The sequence below is a fragment of the Neltuma alba genome, unplaced genomic scaffold (genome assembly GCF_004799145.2).
Source record: "Neltuma alba isolate B1F8T4 unplaced genomic scaffold, ASM479914v2 tig00012414_pilon, whole genome shotgun sequence".
Classification (NCBI taxonomy): Eukaryota; Viridiplantae; Streptophyta; class Magnoliopsida; order Fabales; family Fabaceae; genus Neltuma; species Neltuma alba.
In genome coordinates this window covers 1-22,056 of record NW_021636905.1, presented here as the reverse complement: position 1 = coordinate 22,056, position 22,056 = coordinate 1, and the positions used below count along the sequence as shown (strand labels likewise).

Sequence of the window (22,056 nt, the reverse complement as noted above, 5' to 3'; positions counted from 1 at the left end):
GACCCAAATTGGGATTATTATGTGAAAGGAAAGACCAATTGCCCTTTATTTTAAATATTACTTTTAAAATATCACAGTCTCTACTGGCTGGCCGGCCACCGGACCTCTGGCGGCGGCGGTCACCGGAGCTCCGGCGACCAGCCGACAATTGGTCACCGGAGCTCCGTCGATCGGAATTTTTTTTTTGAAAATTTTCACAACTTCAATATAACGGTTAACAACTTTTGTAATACTATTAACAACTTCAATATAGCAATTAACAACAGCTTTTCTGGAAAATTCAACAAAGTCCGGCGACCGGAAACAATTTTGTTGAAAATTTTTACAATTTCAATATAACCGTTAACAACTTTTGTAACGCCATTAACAACTTCAATATAGCAATTAACAACAGCTTTTCTGGAAAATTCAACAAACTCCGGCGACCGGAAACAATTTTTTTGAAAATTTTTACAACTTCAGTATAACGGTTAACAACTTTTGTAACCCTATTAACAACTTCAGTATAGCAGTTAACAACAGGTTTTTGAGTTATATAATTTTTCAAAAAAAATTTGTTGTTAACCGCTATACTGAAGTTGTTAATAGGGTTACAAAGTTGTTAAACGCTATATTGAAGTTGTAAAAATTTTCAAAAAATTATTTCTGGTTGCGGAGTTTGTTGAATTTCCCAGAAAACTTGTTGTTAATTGCTATATTGAAGTTGTTAATAGCATTATAAAAGTTGTTAACCGTTATATTGAAGTTGTAAAATTTTCAACTTCAGTATAACGTTAACAATTATTTTTTTTGAAAATTTTTACAACTCCAATATAATGATTAACAACTTAATTTGATATAGCAGTTAACAACAAGTTTTTAAATTCAAAAAGTGGCATTTTTATAACTTCAGTAATGTCTTTAACAAACTCAAAACCTGTTGTTAACCGTTATATTGAAGTTGTAAAAATTTTCACAAAAAATTATTTCTAGTCGCCGGAGTTTGTTGAATTTCCCAGAAAAATTGTTGTTAATTGCTATATTGAAGTTGTTAATAGCATTATAAAAGTTGTTAACCGTTATATTGAAATTGTAAAAATTTTTAACTTCAGTATAACGTTAACAATTACGTTTTTTTGAATATTTTTACAACTCCAATATAACGGTTAACAACTTTGATATAGCAGTTAATAACAAGTTTTTTGAAAAATTCAAAAAGTGGCTTTTTTTATACTTCAGTAATGCATTTAACAAACTCAAAAACCTGTTATTAACCGCTATACTGAAGTTGTTAATAGGGTTACAAAAGTTGTTAACCGTTATATCGAAGTTGTAAAAATTTTCAAAAAAAATTGTTTCCGGTCGCCGGAATTTGTTGAATTTTCCAGAAAAGCTGTTGTTAACCTCTATACTGAAGTTGTTAATAGGGTTACAAAAGTTGTTAACCATTATATTGAAGTTGTAAAAATTTTCAAAAAAATTGTTTCTGGTCGCCGGAGTTTATTGAATTTCCGAGAAAACCTGTTGTTAATTGCTATATTGAAGTTGTTAATGGCGTTACAAAAGTTGTTAACGGTTATATTAAAGTTGTAAAAAAATTTTAAAAAATTGTTTCTAGTCGCCGGACTTTGTTGAATTTTCCAGAAAACTATTGTTAATTGCTATATTGAAGTTGTTAATAGCATTACAAAAGTTGTTAACCGTTATATTGAAGTTGTGAAAATTTTCAAAAAAAAAAAAATTCCGACCGACGGAGCTCCGGTGACCAATTGTCAGCTGGTCGCGGAGGTCCGGTGGACAGCCGGCCGGGCAGGTTGTGATATTTTAAAAGTAATATTTAAAATGAAGGGCAATTTGGTTTTCCTTTCACATAATAATCCCAATTTGGTCTCATGGTACCAAAATGGGATTTCTTGAATTCAGCGGACGTTTTTGGGCTTCTGAAATTAAGAGTGCATTTTCTGTTTTTTCCCTTTCGAAAATTTTAAATATAACGAATTTCTAAAATTTTAAAGAAATTAATACTTTTTTTTTATAACAAGACAATTTTATTACATAAGATGATAGTACATATATGATAATGGGCCTGTCAAGGTAGCAGGTACTGCAAAAATTAAATAGTTAATGAAATACAAAAGTAGATTTCTGATAATTTTTTAAAAAATAAAAACTTAGTTTAGTTCTAAAATAATAAATAGAAAGAAAAAAGAAAAATTTTTAAAAAAATTAAAAAAAAACCTCTAAAAAAATTAATGGTCATTATATGAAATTTAGATATCATTTTCCCTAGTCCATATGAAAAAATGACATTTAGAAACCAATGATTAAACGGATTAGGATATTGTCAGAGTTCTCTTTTTCTCTGTTTTCTTTTTTTAAATTGATTCTCCATTCTTAGATAAAAATAATGGATAGCTCTAATGTAATATCTTATAAGATATTATCATAATATTAAAATATGAATAAATAAATTTAAACTTTTAAAATTTAATGTGAACACTTCATGCCCATATAGTATAAAATATAATTTATAAAGTATTTTAATTATAGTTTTGTAAAATACCATGACTGAACCATTATTGTTTTAAACTGAAAATGAAAAGGAACTTTGAGGGGAAAAAAGGGAAAGGAGGATTTGAGAGATTCCTCATCCAAGAACAAAAATGTGAATGTGAACCCCGGACATTGCAAAAATACAACAAAAGTCTTGGGCAAATTCCATTAAAAAGAATGCAAGGAGTAAAATTATTTTGTCAAACTCATATAAGTTAGCTTCTCAAGTTATCTAAAAAGAACCGTTTTTTGGCCAAATATATAAAAAGAATTAAGTTAATTCATTCACTAGGTGTGTTTGGATGAACCAAACCGTGGTTTGGAAAAGTGATTCGAGAATAGATTCTGGAAAAATAGATTCTGTGAAGAATAGATTTGTAAAAAGTGATTCTGAGAAGTGAAAGTGTTTGGATAGTTGTTATCAGAAGCACTTTTTATATATACAAATTACTAAAAAAAAGACATAAGTTAATATGCTTGAAAAAATAGATTTTATCTATATTTTAATTTGAGAAATAAAATTGTTAATTAATTGTTTTTTACCCATAATTAATAATACATAAGATAATATAATTAATAATAATTAATGTCATATATTTATAAAAATAAGATTAAATTATATTATAAAAAAAATAACAAGATACATATTATAGGCCCTCACACTCTCCCTTTTTCTAAGCAAAAATTTGCTTTTCCAAAACCATGGTTTTGGAATCAAAACCATGGTTTGACCCAAAACCATTGGTTTTTGGAGAAGCTGTTTGTAGAATTTTTCCCAAACCATGGTTTGGATCCCCAAACCATTTGAGTGCTACCAAACAGACTATAGCTAGAAAAGAGGATCGGCACCTCCAAATGAGTTCAGGCTTAAACAGGCTGGGCCTAAAAGCCCGCTTACCTAAAATAGCTCCATTTGTGAAGCCCAGCATGTGAGAGCACCCGCTTTAGACCCGTTTAATCAAATCAACCTTTTATAAAGAGATAAAACTAATATAATAAAATTTATACTTTAAAATATAAATATTATCAAATTTAAGTCACAACTCAACAACACCAACATACAATAAACTATTGAAATATGTACCTTAAGACTTCGATGTGTTCTTGAACGCGGCATGCGGATAAAGATGCAATCATGTTTAGAAAAGCTTTCAAGGATCTTGAATACTCTTCCAGTTCTAAATATAAGACATATTTTGTAGTATAATTTACACTACAAAATGAGTTTTATATTTAGGACTTTATATTACAAAATGGGTCTCATATTTATTACCGGAAGAGTATCATTTACCCACACATACTATGAAGATTTTAGACACTTTCAGTTGGAAAACTTTTTTAATTAGTGGACACAATAAAACCAAATGCTTGAGCATCTTACATGAAAATTAGGATGCAAAAAGATTTAAGTTATTCAATAATATAAAAGTGAAAGTTCAAACATTAACTCCAAAGTAGAGACGTGAGATTGAAAAATATTTAAGTAGAATTAATTTTTACTTTTGTTTTATACGGGAGTGACCTAAAACGCCAGAGCTCTCTGCTTAAAACTTGTGATAGTAGCAGTACAAACATAACTCAGATATTTAATCAAAGAGTTATAATTAACTATTTATTCATTAATTAATACTACCTCCAGTCATAATTATAAGACTTCGTTTGTAAACAATAAATGAGATTTTATAATTAGGACCGGAAATAGTACTGATATTAATTAATACCAGTACAACTCTTCATTCCTGCAATATAAAATCAAACCCATAAGCTGAAGGTGGGTTTAGACGCTAATGATGAAGAAGGATAAAATTAAATAACTAATTAGCTATGAATACTTCTTCTGGCCAATTAAAAAAAAAAACTAATTAGCGAGTGAGGAAAATTATATATGCATACCTATTATATTATTAAGGTATCAAATGTCTCCTTTCCTTTAAATCAAGATTCTAAAGATCTCATTTTTAATTTTAAATATAAGAATTAAATAACTAACTTAATAAGTATTAAAATAAGTAAATTTAATGACATCAACTCGCCTAATCCCATTATTGCATGGAATATTTGACACTTAATATTGGACTATTAAAGAGACAAGCGTCAAATAAGATAAGATGGGAATGAAAGAAAATAATGCTTGATGTTTCTTTATACTAACTGTAAACTATTTTATAGAAATATTTGATAATTAACAACTGTTAAACATTTTTATTTTATTTTTTTTAAATCAACATTTGCTTGATGGTTGTTTAAGAGCTGTCAAGTAAGCGATGCAACTATTTGACTGTATCATCAATTAATTTAATTTAGAGTTAAGAGGAGTTTGTCGGCTTCACAACATTTTCTCTTATGTTATTAATTATTCCATTTGATTTTTAATATAAAAGATAGTTAATGATTGAATTTAGTTTTTAATATAAGACATCAATTTATTTTATTTTTTAAATTTATAATTTATTTTTAAATTAAACTATCTCTATTGATTACGCATATTATGAGGGTTTTCATCCAAATATAGTTATGATTAAAAAAGATACTTTAAAAAAATTAATTTATAATTGTTATAAATAACTAAATTAAATAAATTTTTTAATCTATTCAATACTGAAAGGGCTAACTCGCCCGTCCAAAACTGATTGCATAGTAAATGGGCTTCCTGGCCTTCAGGCCCAATAACAATTTATCCTAACTCTGACAAACACTTGTATTATAACTAAATGTAGTATTAGAGTAGGCAAGATAGCAACGCCATGACCAACAAACTATTGGTTGAGATAGTAAGTAGTCTAATTTTCAGATGAAAAAAATACAAGTTTGAATCTCAAAAAATGTATTTGTTAGGAAAACTTTAACCTTAACACTCCCAATTTGACAAAAATTAGTCTCAAGACTAAAATAACTTGAGCATACTCTGAGTTAATTAAAAAAAAAACAAAAACACCATGTGAGAGAGATAAACAATAACTCATAAGTAAAGTGGGCCACCCATTCTAGATGCGTTCTATCCTACTCTCGAGTCTATAAGAATGAATTTACTAATAAGATATAAGTTGTTCAAATCTGATCTAGACGGTCTATATTTAGTTTCTTTGTTTTTTTTAAACAATTATTTTAATGGGTATAGAATAAGAGGAAAGATAACATCTCAACCATCATTTTTTCAAAAAATTATTTTTATTCAAAAACAATTAATTAAAAATATATTAAATTTGGAAAGATTACTCATCAAGTGATGGTGGTAATCGAGCACTGAAACCTCGTCCTGCTTTGTATTTCTTTCCTATCAACACCATGTCATGGGTCCTCGTTCAGTGCTTATCATATCAATTATATATACACCATAACCTAATCACTGTAATACAATATAGACTATTCAAAATTTGATATAGATAATTCATATTTAAAATCTTTAATATGCAATTTTTCCAATAATAAATTTATTTTTTAAATAGTTTTAATTATAAGATATTTTTTTATTTTGAATTTTTATCTATTAAAGTAAAACAACTAATTAAAATATATAAAGAATTTTAATTTAATTTAGACCATCCAAAATCAATTCGAATGTTAGACCTAGAGGAGAGTTAGAAATTAACAAAAGGAGATTATTGATTGGAAGCATATGCGTGTGTATATATCTATCTATCTTACCCATTGGATCAGCCATGAGTCGAGCAAAAAGCGAGCAAAGAGAGAAAGACGAGAGAATTAAAGCTAAAAGCAACACTAATCAATTACGTGTTTTTCTTACTTACTTATATATTAGACACAAATCGATGAATTCGAATTTTTTTTAAATTGGTTGGTGATACGTATGATCCTATGTCAATATGTCAATACAGTGAAGCTTTCAAGTGAGCAACAAGAAAAATAAAAGTCAGCGAATGTGACGTATCAAATGACCTAATTGGAACTTGAAAGAGAGATCCTTAGAGAGATCCTATGTGATCTATTATTAACCCACGTACTTAAGATCAAACGCAACACGAAGCAGCTATTTATACCACCAACGCACATATATCTCTCCATGAATCAAATCCATTGAGTACTCCACAAACGAAAACGTACCAAACAAACAATGATGGTCATCTTCTTGTTCTCTTATTTCCTGCTTTCTCTGGCTTTCTTCTTCACTCTCAACCTCTTCGTTCAAAATAAGAAGTTCAAAAACATCCCACCTGGTCCGCCTTCTCTTCCCATTGTTGGCAATCTCCACCAACTGAAAAAACCACTTCATCACGCCTTTCACCGGATTTCTCAACGTTATGGCCAAATCATTTCTCTATGGTTTGGCTCTCGTCTGGTGGTTGTGTCGTCGGCACATATATCTCTCCATGAATCAAATCCATTGAGTACTCCACAAACGCAAACGTACCAAACAAACAATGATGGTCATCTTCTGTTCTCTTATTTCCTTTCCTCTTTCTGGCTTTCTTCTTCACTCTCAACCTCTTCGTTCAAAATAAGAAGTTCAAAAACATCCCACCTGGTCCGCCTTCTCTTCCCATTGTTGCAATCTCCACCAACTGAAAAAACCACTTCATCACGCCTTTCACCGGATTTCTCAACGTTATGGCCAAATCATTTCTCTATGGTTTGGCTCTCGTCTGGTGGTGGTTGTGTCGTCGCCTCCTGCAGTCCAAGAATGCTTCACACAAAATGACATCATCCTGGCGAACCGGCCCCGCTTTCTCCTCGGTGAGCATATTGGCTATAACCGCACCACCTTGGTGTTCGCTCCCTACGGCGCGACCACTGGCGAACCTCCGCCGCATCACAGCCGTTGAGGTGCTCTCGAACCACCGTCTGAATAATTTCTTGGAAATCCGAAGAGACGGGATGAAGCGGCTCGTTCAAAAGCTTGCTCAAGACTCATGCAACGAGTTTGTGAAAGTGGAGATGAAGCCAAGGCTTTCAGAGATGACGTACAACACCATGATGAAAATGATTTCAGGTAAGAGGTATTGGATGACCATGAAGCTGGGGACGTGGAAGAAGCAAGAAAGTTCAGAGAGATGATAAAGGAGTTGGTGACACTGGAGGAGCAAATAATCCAGCAGACTTCTTGCCCATATTGAGGTGGTTTGATTATGATCACTTGGAGAGCAGGCTCAAGAGTTTGGCCAAGAGAAGTGATGGGTTCTTGCAAGGAGTCATTGATGAGCATCGAAATTCAAGGCAGAAAGCAAATACTATAAGTTCTAAACTACAAATCATTATATCAGCTGTAAAAGCCATCGTATAATTCTGATATAACCGATCAATTTAGTCTGATATTGATTTTACTATGCTAATTTTGACATGTAGGATATGCTTCTTGCTGGAACGGATACATCAGCTACGACTTTAGAATGGGCAATGTCTAGTTTATTAAACAATCCTCATGTGTTGGAAAAGGCAAAGAAAGAAATAGACACCCAAATAGGGAATGAACGATTAATAGATGAGCCAGACATTTTAAAACTACCATACCTGCAAAACATTATCTCCGAAACACTTCGATTGCATCCTGCTGCACCATTGTTGCTTCCACATGAGGCTTCAAATGACTGCACAATCGCAGGATATAATGTTCCACGAGGCACTATGGTATTAGTCAATGCTTGGGCAATCCATAGAGATCCCCAAGTGTGGAGTGATCCTACAAGTTTTAAGCCAGAGAGGTTTGAGAAAGAAGGAGAAGCAAACAAGATAATTCCATTTGGGTTGGGAAGACGAGCATGTCCTGGATCAGGATTGGCCCAACGAACAGTGGGATTGACTTTGGGATTATTGATTCAATGCTTTGAATGGAAACGAGCAGGTGAGGAAGAAATTGATGAGACTGAAGGAGCAGGGCTCACCATGCCAAAAGTTATTCCTTTAGAGGCCATGTGTAGAGCACGCCATCCAATCATCAACAAGCTTTTAACTTAAGAAACCTCTGTAGAGTGGATATAGCTAAATTAAGGAATGGTATCTGGGCAGGGATGCGTGGAAATTCCGTAGTTTGAAAATTGGCTTTTAAGTGTTTGGTACAATCTGCTTGAAGGGGAACATCTATATATGTTTTTTTCTGGCCAACGGAATATATATATATATATATATATATATATATGTAAACCAATAATTCCCCTGTAGTTTCTTGTTTCAAATAAATTATATTGCTTTTCAGTTTCTTGTACTGCAAATTATTTTAACCAATTTTCCCTTTTTATATATAATATATAGCTGTCTTATTTTTCAACAAACGATTGTGTAATTTAGCTAATAAGAAATCTTTTTATTAGCTTAACCAATGATTTTGAGTTCAAGTCCTATATACAATTGCGTTAAATATTTGTTGGAAAAGTTTTACTCTTCAAATCTTAAATGAAAGACTCATTTTATAGTCTCAGCCTTTTCCAGTTCCACCTATTAGTGGAAAATTTAATGCGAGTATCTGAATACTAAATGGTTTAGTTGAAAAAACAAAAACAATAGCTTTCATCGTTTAGAGAGAGAGAGCGAGAGAGAGAGAGTAAGGCACTCCAGTAATATAATTTAGCACGGTCACACTCACACTTCATTACACCATCCGTATCTATGAGAGAAGCAAAGTTGAAATTGTGTACTATAATTGATGATATTACAAGTTGCAGGGAAGAATATAGTCTCCACCATGAAAGGCAAAGTTATATATAATGGTGTGTCAAGTGTAGTCTCCAATTTCAAACAATATTTATGACGATAATTCTCTGCATACAATATAAAGTTATATATTTCTATATGAAAATTTATATGATAATTTATGAATTATAAAGATTCGTGTCACCTTAAACATTTGTAAGCACGCAGCCGCTTTCAAACTAATTAGTACTTAGAACAATTTAATTATACTTTTAATATTAACCAATCATAAAAATGGTTGTTTAATTATACTTTTAATTAGTACTTAGAAAAGTTGACAAAAAAAATCTAAAGAAAAGTCGGCAAAAAAAATCTAAAGAAAAGTCCAGATTGACTTGGGTCGCAAGGAGACTTGAGGGGACATGCCCACATGGGAGGTCAAACTAGCTTCCAATTACAATTGACGAGAGGCTATTCACATTTTGTCTAGTATGTTTGGAATAAAGCTATGTGGGGTTAGACTGCAGCTACGAAAAAAATTGAGATAAGTGGGAAAAAAAATGTTTGGCATAGCGACAAGGACAAATGAGTTTTTATTCAAAAATCATTTAAAAGTTGACACAATATTTTCTTGTTTGGTTTTTGTCCTCTTTTCCCCGATTTCAACCTTCAAAAAAAAAAAATTTCAATATAACGTCCAAACAAGCTTATGTCAAATTGAACTTTTATGAAAGTTTATCCAAACACAATTAATCGCATCACACCAATAAATTTTTATCCCAACTTCAATTTACAAAATTTAATTGGGATTAAAATTATTTTTGTCAGTGTCAATTCAAACAAAGCTATATAATAAGGAGAAACAAGGATGCATAATCATAGCGACTTGTGAGTTTTATGTTATGGAATTATGCTGATAAATTTTTTTGCCTTAATATTTTAGTTTCTAGAATAATTTCAAATTTGAAAATTTTGGCATAATTATTCATCATTTTTGCCTAAAAGTTATAAGTATAATATTTCTTTTCTCTTTCCCCATACCTTTGAAATGTTGAGATACTTAACTAGTATAACTTCTGTTATAATAATAAAACACACACACGCACACAGAGTTTGAGTTTAAATGTATTAATACATACTTAAAATGACATTAATTTATACCAAAACTTAAATTATTAAAATTATTTTAAATTTTAATTTAATTTCACGTACAATTTTACGTTATGAGCATAGATCAATCAAAAAAAGAAAAGTATGAAGGAAAAATTTTAAATTACTAAATAATATTCAGGTAGAATAAATTTTTATTTTTATTTTTTACACAGGAGTGACCCAGAAGGGCAGAGCTCTCTGCCAATTTATTCATTTATTAATACTTGCTATAGTAGCAGTACAATTGTACAAAGTACAAACATATACATATATATATATATATATATATCACAGATACTTAATCAAAGAGCGATAATTAATAATTTATTCATTAATTAATACTAATAATATTATTAATTGATGATATCTATTCGCAGATTGGAGTGTTGCAGGGAGGTGGTGGATATCCAGTGCAAGTCCTCACATAGGGTCCACATCCATTGTGGTATGATTCTTCCTTCTTTCCTGCAATTATAGAAAAAAGTTAAAATAAAAATAAAACCCATGAAGCAGGCGGTTTTTTTTTTTTTAATTTTTTTATAAGAGAATTTTGGGTTACGCAGTGTAAAAGACATTTGGAAGTTGTTTCAAATTTTTTTATTGATATCTCCATTTAGTCTAACTTAATTACTTATGTTACTCATATAATTATATTTAATTTTCACATATTTTTTTCATTACACATTCCTTTTCTTTCACATAAATGAGGGTATTTTTGACAACAAAGGTTTTTTTTTTTTTTACAGATTTATTATTTGTAACTGATTTTAACCAACATTTTAAACGAAATTCAATCAATGATTTTTATATAAAAAAATGATGGAAGGAATAATATAGAGTTCCGAAGAGCTTGGAAATGTATTGGAAGGAAAGAGATAAACACAAAGTTCCAACTACCAACTACTCATATGTCGACTCCTATTATCAGCACTACTGTGCTAGTTAATGCAAATAGAGATTAAGTCCGGAAATAGACCCACTTTAGCCTTTCCTTTTTCAATCAAAAATAGAGAAGATCACTAGAGAATTCAAATTCACACAGGCGATGATGTGAACAAAAGAGAAACAATGGAGAAAGAATTGAAAAGGAATAAATGGCTTTAAATTTAGATAAAGATCCATGATTCTTTGGAGCCAGAAGAGACTAGAAACCAAGAGAAGGAGATTACTGATATATTGGAAGCATATATCTTACCCTTAGGGTGTGTTTGGTATGAGGGATTTGGGAGGGAGGGAGGGGAGGGAAGGGGAGGATTTTAATCATTTCCCTTGTTTGGTAACACACAAATTTTAGGAGGGGAGGGAAAATTTTTTAAAATTTCCCCTCCCCTCCCCTCCCTAACCTCCCCTCCAAAATTGGGAGGATTTGGAGGGAAAGGGCAATATTTTGTCATATTATGACCATTATACCCATATTTTGTCATGTTGTAACCATTATGTCTATATTTTGTCATGTGTGACCATTATACCCACACCTTAAATAAAATAAGAGCAAAATTATCCATATTAAAATGTTTTTCCCTCCCCTCCCCTCTTTTTTTATAAATCCAAACAAGATAATATTAAAATCCTTCCACTCCCCTCCCCTCCCCTTCCTTCCATTAAAATCCCTCCCCTCCCCTTCCTCTCATTGAGCCAAACATACCCTTAGGATCAGCCATGGTTCGAGCAAAACTGCAAGAGAAAGACACGAGAATTAAAACTAAAAGCAGCACTAATCGAACCACAAGTTGTTTCATGTTTGGTATGTTTGATTTGTTGAGTTTAATTTTGTTCATGATAAGCCTTTATATACAAAATGAAGATTGAAGAACCCTCCAGGGGAATAGAAACTTAACTGTTCCTGGTCTTCTGATCCATTTCCTCGTCAATGCCTAACTACTGTTCATGGTTCCCAAAGTCATGCCCTGGACTTTACGGCATTGAAAAATTTGAAATAGACCCTTAAATATAATGAAAACGACCAGAAAATAAAATGGAAAAACAATTACTCAATTACTGTTTTTCTCAACTTAATAAACCTTTAAATACGTCACATAAAAGACAGTGAGAATCTAAAAAGTATCTTTGAATTTTAAATATTCTAATCAGTTTTTTTCACTGTACTTTAACAATAGTTGACAATATTTGAAAAGCAAATAACAAGCATTTTCGCAATCATTCCTGATTTAGGATTTTAAAATTTTAAAGGTTTTTTTTTGGGATTTTTCATAAAACATAAATGAGGCAAATATATGATTTTTTTTTCAGAGAATAAAAACAGTTGTCTGGATATTTTAGAGTTCTTAATCCTAAATTTTTCATAGAATATTTTTTTTGGAGGGGGGTGTGGTGGGGAGATTATTTTTCTGGAAAAAAAACACATTGAATGGAAAGACGCTTTTATTTGTTGAACCGCAAATTACGCGGTTAAACCAAACCATTCTATTTAGGCAAACGAACCAAATATTAATAGAAATGGATTTTGTGATGGGTTTAGTTTAATTTGATTATGAGCACTTGGTCCATTAGCGCGCAGGCGTTTCAGTCCACTTCATAACCCCCCCCCCCCCCCAAAAAAAAAGATCTAATAGCAAAACGTAAATTTCTAAGAAATGGATTATTGCATTTACATGATACTACCTCTCATACTAAATATAAAAGCCACTCCTTTGTAGAGCTAATACCAACACGCTAACTCCCAAAAATAGTAGGTTAGGATTAGTTAAAAATCAATTCGCCAACAAAGAAAACTTTTTAACTCGTACCGCCTAACCACTTTTTTTGGTTTTTTTTTTTAATTTTATTAATTATTATAATTATATTATTACATTTTTCATTATTTTTTCTTTATGAAAAATATTTAAAAAAAAAGAAAATTACAACAACAAAAAAGAAAATAATAGTTGGAAGTATAACACAGGGCCTTTTCAACCGGCACTGCCTAATCCTAACTCGTCATGGGTCAATCCACAATCTGCGAGTTGACCTATATTACCACTCCTACTTCTTTGGTCCTATAAATAAGATTGAAAAAGAAGAAAATTTTTAGTCCTATTTATAAGGCAGAGAGAATTTTTAAATGAACATACAACTTTACCATTCATTTATTATTGTGTTAACTTTATTCTTATGAGGTGTATCGTATATTAAATAGGGATAAAATTGAAAAGCTGAATTTTAAATAAAAGTTAATAAAACTTAAGATTTTTATTAGTTTGTGTAAAACACGTTGAAAATTACTAAAGAAATAGTTTGTATTATAAATCAATTTACAAACTAGCTCTTATATCTACGGTTGAAGGTAGTATAAAAATTTTGATTACAAATATTATTCAGGTCTCAACCAATAATTTATACTAAGAATCCCAGCTCAATCCTAATTTTAATGGTTACATGAATTTGTAAAAATAAATAAATTATACGGCAATAACTAAATGGCCGTATGCCGTATTCTTCACCATTCCAACGAAGCCCCTACTAGAACATGAAGCTAAGAAATACCCAAATGAATAGAAGAGATTCGGAACTACTGTAATTAATATACAAGAACTATTGAGATCCTTCCACGTCCTCCGCATTCACAGTTACATTTTCTCGTCATTCTTCTCTCTAAATGCATGAATGGAGAAGATCCATGTCGTTAAAGATCCTTCGGAGTGAAGTAAATTTCAGGCGAGCCTGATCAATACATGAAAGGAATCTAGAGAACTACCAGAAGCTTAGAAAGGACTGATCTTGCCGGCCAACTTCAACAAAAACTCAGGACAAAACCGTCTTCTTGGGGGTGCCATTGCATCCTGTGCAAGAGCTTCATCATCACCAGAATGTATGATAGAAACTACGTGTTCAAATAGGTCGTCTTTACCACCTCGCAATGGATCCTGCTCATCATCAACATGTAAGACTTCGTTGAGAAAGTATCTTTGCAGGTAAAACAATTACAACATAAGAGAGCAGATCTAGTGTTTAATGAGTGCGCATCATTGTCTTGTTGAAGAAAAAGATGCGGAAAGCTATATGCAGTATTTATACAACAAACGCTTTTATCAGTCCAATAAATAGAGATAAAAAATTTAAAGGGAAATCACTATAAGATTTTTTTTTTTTTAAAAAAAGGAGAGAGAACATAATCACAAAAATATTTCAAAACGAGTAATATCTATTGTCATTTCATGCACCAGAACTTGTCATTACATGTTGCTCTCTCGTTATGATACCTTTTGGTAATTCCATTACTTCCTTGAGATCTTTCTCAAATGTAAACGCCAAAGAAAATGGACAGCTGTAATGTCTAACGTGTTCAAGTACAAGACTAATCTCTTTTTTCTTTCTTCTTCCCCCCCCCAAAAAAAAATGGGGTGTGCAAGGCTTATCTTTAAATGAATTTATCATCAACAACCGGCATTAGGTCTATGAAGCTGAAATCCAAGCTAAATATTCTAAGCCATGGTTTAGTCAGTTCAGGCTTAAAAGCTGACGCAGCCTGTATCAGGACAATAGTTTAATTCAAGTTAACAAGCCTGCTCGCCTATAGTTCCACACGATTGACAGCGTAGAATTGCTTCACAAAGTTCAGAGATTGCACCATACACACTAATAAATATGTATTATTTTGCCAACAGACTAAATACATTTCTCTTGTAAGGTGCACAAAATAAATAAGAACTTGAAAGTTTTTTGAAGATTGTACTGATTTTTCTTAGCATTTAAACCCTATTGAATTGCATAAAAGAATATTGAAAGAAAAAATGTATTACATAGGACCGAGGAAGAGTTGCTCTATTTATTATTTATAAACAGTATATAGCTCCATGTAGATTTTATTTTTTATATTAATACTAAAATGAAAAACCAAAAGGATTTGCTAACACTTATCACTTACTTGGAGAAACAGATCTGTGTGTGTTTTTCCATCATATAGAATAAGCTGAGTTCGTGCACCCACGTTCTTCAGAGTATCAGCAAACTTTTTACTGCAAACAAACGCTTATAAACATCAACAAGCGATAAATATAAAACCATGTGCACTTGTCACTGATTAAAATACTTGCTAGTTTAGTAGAGAAAAATACTCCTGCTGTCCTTAACGTAAAACCTAATTAATTAATTTGAGTAGATTAAGAATGTTAGTTAAATTAGTTAATACAATATGTTTTTTGTAAAACACCCTAAACATCTTTCTCAATTTCCTCCCCTCCCTCTCCTACTTGATTATTATTGGAGAATATTTATTACTAGGGTTAATTTGGGAAAAGTTGGTAGACATATAAAATAGGTCTTACACATAAGACCAACATCAACTCCCAATTAGGTCCTATATTAAAGACTAGAGGAGTATATAATTAAGTTTTCGTAGATAAGAGTAAAATATAATATTTGGTATTCTGACCAAAAATATGTAACACAGCAGAAAGGAAAAAGGAAAAGCGAAACTAAAATATCATGAAAGTCATTTAATAGGAGGATATTATTAACTCAACAGGTTTTATTTGTAGCACGAATGAAATAGATTGTAAGAATATCACAAAAATACTTTCCCAATTTCCTTCAATGTCGTAGAGATATAATCGATGCTCTGGAAGCAGGAATTTTCATGACAATATACCTGGAATCTGCTGGTATGGAATAATCACCAGTTCCATGAAACAGAATAATTGGGGGCAACAGAGGAATGGCATCTTTAATGCGTGGGTCACTAACTTCGACTTCAGGAGAAAATTTCTCCAATGATTCTTCACCTTCCATTATGCTGCAAAGAAACTCAGTCATATAAGGAGACAAAAACCTGCCTTTTCTTTTTCTTCTTTTTTTTTTTTTTTGAGAAAATGTGGAGGGGAAACAACAGGAAAAGAGAACTGGGCATGTATAGCTAACATAAAGTTCTGGGGCACAAACCTTAAGAAAATGGAACGATACAAGCCACGTTGATGAAAGTGATCAATTAAATCCAATAAGTTGTATCTGTAAACAAATATTAATAAGATTACTAGACGTGCACTTCATCATGTATAAACTAACACTAACTGATCAGTGAACCTAATTCACAAGCAGAGCATATCTATCAGCAGCCATACTATCCAAACAAACAAACATGCATCCATGATTTTTTCCTCAAAAATTGTCTTCCTAGGAAAATGTGGGAGAGACAACGAAAAATATACATAAGAGCAAAAAATTTTCGCCCAGACAATCTTTCATCAATTTTAGCATGTCAGAGATATTAGTAAAACCAATCCTAGGCCTTCACCTTACAACTTAATCTTTTGAGTTAAGGAGGCAGAGTATTGAGTCCTTGCAGGCCCCTCTTATTTTCTTGATTAAAATGCAGTTCTAACCCTTAATGCGATGAGCCAATACTTCGTTCACGCTTTCAAGCTCAAAGATCCATACTAACTACGAGGCAGACCCATACTCAAGATCCACTGCAGTTTGCCTTAAAAATCAAATCAGATACTATCATGGTGACATTATCACACAGAAGAAGATTGCCAACCTGAAAATTATCCAAGATATTGCAGTATTGGGCATGCTATATATACAGTGTTGAGCATAGGTACGCTAGCACAGCAACAATATCCTCTGCTAAACTATGGCCGTTCAAAAACCCATCACATGGCTTGTACCAAAAGGGGGAAAAAGCTATTATATGGTTCGTCAAGGTAGACAGCAAGCATGCTGCAACCATATTATAATCGGCAGAGTAGCTTATAAGGCAATTAGAGGATTGCATCACACTATGAAATTCTCATAAAGCAAATAAGCCTTACCCCCCGGATATAACCAAAATATGCTTTTATCTGGGAGACGCTCCAAGAAACACTATCTTCTTTTCCAGATTCTCGAAGTGCTTGGTCCATTAAAGCACAAGCAGAAATATGAGCACCAGCAGATTGCCCCATCAGATAAATCCTATGAAAAATGTATCAATTGAAAAAAATCAATCTTGTACTTGAATACGAAGTGATGCAGTGGAATAAGGCATAGTAGCCTGTTACCTATTAGGGTCACCTCCATAATCAGTTATAGTGTTAACAACGCATGAAATTCCTTGCGAGACATCTTTTACCATATCACTGATGGTTCCCTGAGGAAAGTTTCTGCATTCACAAATTCATAAAAAATCTATTCAGTGCAAAATATACCACAGACTTCGCAACTTAAATCTCAAACTATGTTAACATCACCCTTGAAGCCACAGGGTTAACTAAGACAAGATTAATTACCCTGCAAACTAAGTTATTATTTTATAAGCTATACTTAAATTGTTAAACATATCGAGTATGGATATATTTCTCTTAGAAAATGAGATGCTGCACTTATCCCATTTAAATCACAAACAAACGAATAAATCCCGTACAAATTGTAGATCTACAACCATGCAACAGGAATAGGTCTAAAACCTTGCCACATTGCTCTAGTTTAGTTTTCAATTTTAAAATGTAAAATGAAAAAAGAAAAATCATAGCATGAGGCAAACATCCCTCTGGGTATGAATAGCCTGAAGCCCTGAATTACAATGCCCTAAAAATGGACTACAAACTATTGCAATATTTTATCAGAAGAAAACATGTGAAGTCCGATTATCAGTACATGAAGTGTCATTCTTGCACGGCATTAAGTTGAAGAGCCCACTTGCCTGTAATCAATGCTTGCCACCATGATGTTTCTTTCTGCCAACTGTAATCCCAACAGGGAACCCCATGCTTTATACCTAAATCAAAATGAAAATCAAGAAACTTAATTTTTAAAAGCTAATTATATATAAACCCTTATTAAAAATACTAATCAGCATCTGTTTTTAAATTCAACTTCAAAACTACCCAGTATGCTCCCTCATAAAGAAGCAATAAAAAATGACAAGTTAGATTAGGCTGTCAAATGTGTGTGCGCGCACGCGCGCCCCTATTATATTTGTACACATGCTCATAGTCAATGCAAGTATTCAGATATTCGGTTAAAAAACAGAGACAACAATGTCTGCCACTTCAAAGGTACATAGCATTTATAAGTGACAAGACCCTGACGATGGAACAGGTTTCCAGCTTTCTATAACATACAAATTTGTTGTGATTCAAGCTTCAGCATTCTAAAACTTTGGATTAGTCATCATAAAAGCAACTCTTCAAATCTGTTGTCCAAACATTAAACTATATCACAGAGTCGAGTATAGCTTCTCTCTAGATTGGGCAGCAGTATGCTACTTTGACAGAAATGCTTAAGCATGGATAGACCCTGCTCCAGCAGATACCTACTCTCAATTTTTTTGTAAAAAATTAACAGTGTGAAGTAAACAACAACTCAATTGAAGGAACATCATGAAGATATCTCAAGTCACTCACCCAATAATCCATGCTCCTCCAGTTACAAATATCAAAACTGGTTTGGGTTCACGAATATCAGCAGGGTAAATACAGATCCATCCTGCAAGCGTACAACGTGAAACTAGAATACTAAGCACTCAATAAATAAAATAATTAACATCACGGTATATAAATGAACTTTTCTGAAAAGTTACCATATTTTTACTAAACTTACCTATTCCTTGGCATACTTCCATAAATAACACTTCGTTTTACCCGCTTTGAGAAATAATAAAAATATCCAACTGCAAAGATAGTCAAGAAAATAAGTCTTACATCCTATTGATGCAATGTGAGTACCTAAACCATATAATAGACCATTTTTTTCAGTCATAATGAATTTGAAAGATAGGAGAGGTCACAACATATAATATAGGAAAACAACACATCAAGAAGGCCAACATAAAGGATGATAGAGAAATTTCGCACAAACAGTGTGCTTATCACATAATAGATCAGTCTTTTATGATGACACGGTATATAAGACCAGAAACTAAACTCATCTGATTGAGGACTTTCTAAAAGATCTCTATGCTTATCAGTGTAACACAGGCTCCAGCTATTTATATTGCCGGCTTCACATGACATTATGCCGAGAGCCGCAGCATTGAGCTACAAGCTATAGCACATTACCGATATATGTGTGTGTGTGTGTAATTAGAAATAGATGGTTGCTGTTGAGCTACTAGGCACGAACTGGTGATTTTCTTTATCCTCAGAATGAGGGCATATAAAAATATGTTCCCTCCCCTGCATTGCAGGTAGGCAACTTCTAACTTAGGGTGAATTTGAATCAACTGTGTAAAGGAAGGAAATTTTGACACCACCAATAAGTCCTCGGTACCAGAAGAAAGATCATAGAGCTTATGTAGTGTAAGTAATGGACACAGGTCCACCCTGCTCCTTTTATTTCAGGAGACAGCCTAGTCTTTCATTTTCTTTCAAATCTATTATACTTTACAGACAAGGTAACAAGAGGAAAGAAGAAAAGGAATAACACAAAACATCGACATCGACACTCACAAAGTACATAAAAGCCGCACAAAAATAACATAATACATACCTTGTAGAAAACCAGGCATAAGAAGCATGGCATAGCATCCAAGGGCAAGCAATTGAGTAATCCAGCGATAACCTATCCTATAAAAGTATCAATAGTAAATCAGATGAGCACAAGTTACCAGCATGACGAAATCTATGTCACAACAGAGGAATCTTGAAGGTTATAGTTTCATGGAAATTTTTTTATGAATGAGCTAACACAATTAGCACGTCAAGATAAATTTCAACTGCAGTAAATTGCTGAAAACATTCTCAGAAGTAATGTGAAATGCTGAAGATCAGTGTAGACTAACTAAAACAATAATAACAACAACATTATGGAAAAATCAAAGTTTAAAACAAAAATAGAATAAAATAAAACCATAGGATATCGATTCGTAAACTTATTAAACCTCAATTTTCCTCATCAACATCCTCCGATTGCATTTTACTGAGTTACAATATTACATTGAGGTAACTCTGACCATATCAAAATCTACTGTAGCAGGAGAACTCTGTTTTGATCTTCCAAAAACAATTTTGATATCAACAAATTAGGTGCTATGATTTGGTAAGTTCGTAAATTCATGTTCATCGAGAAGAGGGGGAAAACTCAGATTTGCTTCTGCTGCGTTCAATTGAAAATACAAGAAAAAGGTCCCACAACATAGCACATAATTATTTATGCTGCATATACGAAACATTCCAATGTTTTTTATGCTACTTTAAACTTCGTAACCATCCATTTGCCGCTTTTGCCACTAATATTTCCATCCGTAACCATCCATCATAGCACAATTTCCCGTTTCGATTGCTATTATCAACCCGAACCTTCTTCCACTACACATACCAAAACACTCCCATTACTATTTCAACTGTCGCTGCCGTAGTTTTTTTTCCCCAAAGCTTCTGGAGTTTAAGTTCGCCTAAAGAACTATCGTTTTCTTCTTTTTCCAATTACGTCTTCGAACATGGATTTTCCAGCTCAATCCAATGCTATTTCCAAACCATGAACACAATCAAAACATAGACAATTCACAATTTCAAACACAAACATTCTACTTGCAGCAAAAAATCAAGCAAACGTACCCCAAACATTGAAGAAGCGTGAAAGCAAGCCGAGTAATCAAATACGTCTCGGCAGCTATGTGACCAATATTTTCTTTATAGGACGATTGCCGAGCAGGCTGAGGCCGAGGGCCATTTCTCCCGGCGACTCCCACGCGCTTCTCACCTGAACTGTCGCAGCCATTTTCTCCCCTCAGCTCTCCCGAATCCACATCTACCAGAGCTTTCCCACCACCGTTCGTCGAAATCACTCGACGGCGTTCGATCAAGGTCGCCGCCGACGGGGCATCGCTGGAGGCTGGAGCAAGCAACAGAATGACAAAACTCAGAATGTATGGAAGATAACAGAACAGCCTCTGTTTGAGCGCCTCAGCAGGATTTGGAAATTTGGGAGGGAATATATGACATAGCTTATTAATTGCTTCCAAGTTTGAAAATCAATAAAATATTGACATTTGGACGTGAGAGAGAGACAAAGAGAATCAGCTTTGGGAATGGATAAGAACAAGACAGGACATCAAATGGTCGTTTAGGTTCAGGACGGCACCGGCAGGCGAGGACGATGAGAAGTTGGCATTCGCCGTGGTAGTAGCTGTCAGCCTCGATTCCTCGCGAAGTGTAACGAACCAGTGAATTTAATTTCCATTTTTATAAAAATATATATTCTGAGTTTTGACCGCCTTGTCTGCGCCAATTTTCTGTCCACAACGATTTTATTGGCGGATTTGTCTGGACAGGCTGATGGTACATGCATGGCATGTTGAGTGTAATTTAAAAAAAAAAAAAAAAAAGGAAAAATTGGCAGGCTTCTCTTAAAATTAAAATATGAAAAAAAAAACTTTATTTAGCCTTTAAAAATTAATTTACTCCTCATGTCTTAACCCAAACATATTTTTCAATGATTCTTGGGAACGCCAGTCTTGCATATCCCTGGTTTAAGTAGATATGAATCTCTCCTTTCTTCTGTAATGCAGGATTGCAACGCTTGCAAGTTTACTGTGTCAAGAAGCAATTTCTGGCTTTTGATTATGGGAATTGGGTAGTACAGGTTTACCGAACTGCGGACTTCTTAGCTAGATATGCTCAAACTGCTAACAACATTTTTTTGTATCTTTGATCAGCTTCACCTCTGTGTCGAGAGGTAGAAAGCGATGAAGAAGTTATGATGGAATTTTTTTCTGTTGTAAGTAATGTTATCCAGTTTTTCACTCAAAAAAAAAAAAAAAACAATTCATTCTAAGATATGGTGCCAACTGCCAACAAGCTTTGGGCTAACATTTTGCATCACGATATTTCTTCCTCTCTTACGTTTTTTTTCCCCTTTCTTTCATGTTAAATT

General features: G+C 33.0%; 1 protein-coding gene, 1 long non-coding RNA gene and 2 pseudogenes across 2 annotated transcripts; 2 read left to right on the top strand and 2 right to left on the bottom strand.

Annotated features, from left to right (window-relative positions):
* Window positions 1-7,098: 7,098 nt before the first annotated feature.
* On the top strand, window positions 7,099-7,771 carry LOC114726941 (cytochrome P450 81E8-like). The gene is made up of 2 exons (XM_028913659.1): window positions 7,099-7,487; window positions 7,636-7,771. The coding sequence occupies exons 1-2, from the start codon at window positions 7,099-7,101 to the stop codon at window positions 7,769-7,771; spliced, it is 525 nt and encodes a 174-aa protein (XP_028769492.1).
* Window positions 7,772-7,827: 56 nt separating this feature from the next.
* Window positions 7,828-8,731, top strand: LOC114726945 (isoflavone 3'-hydroxylase-like; annotated as a pseudogene).
* A 1,711-nt stretch (window positions 8,732-10,442) lies between these two features.
* LOC114726942 (uncharacterized) lies at window positions 10,443-12,016 on the bottom strand. The gene is made up of 2 exons (XR_003738542.1): window positions 11,912-12,016; window positions 10,443-10,731 (listed from the first exon to the last, which is right to left on the bottom strand). It is a non-coding gene; the product is annotated as an uncharacterized LOC114726942 (long non-coding RNA).
* Window positions 12,017-13,486: 1,470 nt separating this feature from the next.
* On the bottom strand, window positions 13,487-21,015 carry LOC114726946 (probable isoprenylcysteine alpha-carbonyl methylesterase ICMEL2; annotated as a pseudogene).
* Between the last annotated feature and the right edge of the window lie 1,041 nt (window positions 21,016-22,056).

Bases quoted from the DNA above. Each gene is read 5' to 3' on its own strand.
- LOC114726941 (XM_028913659.1), top strand. From the start codon at position 7,099: ATGGCCAAATCATTTCTCTATGGTTTGGCTCTCGTCTGGTGGTGGTTG. The intron at 7,488-7,635 runs GTATTGGATGAC...CTTGGAGAGCAG, and splicing joins AAAATGATTTCAGGTAAGAG to GCTCAAGAGTTTGGCCAAGA.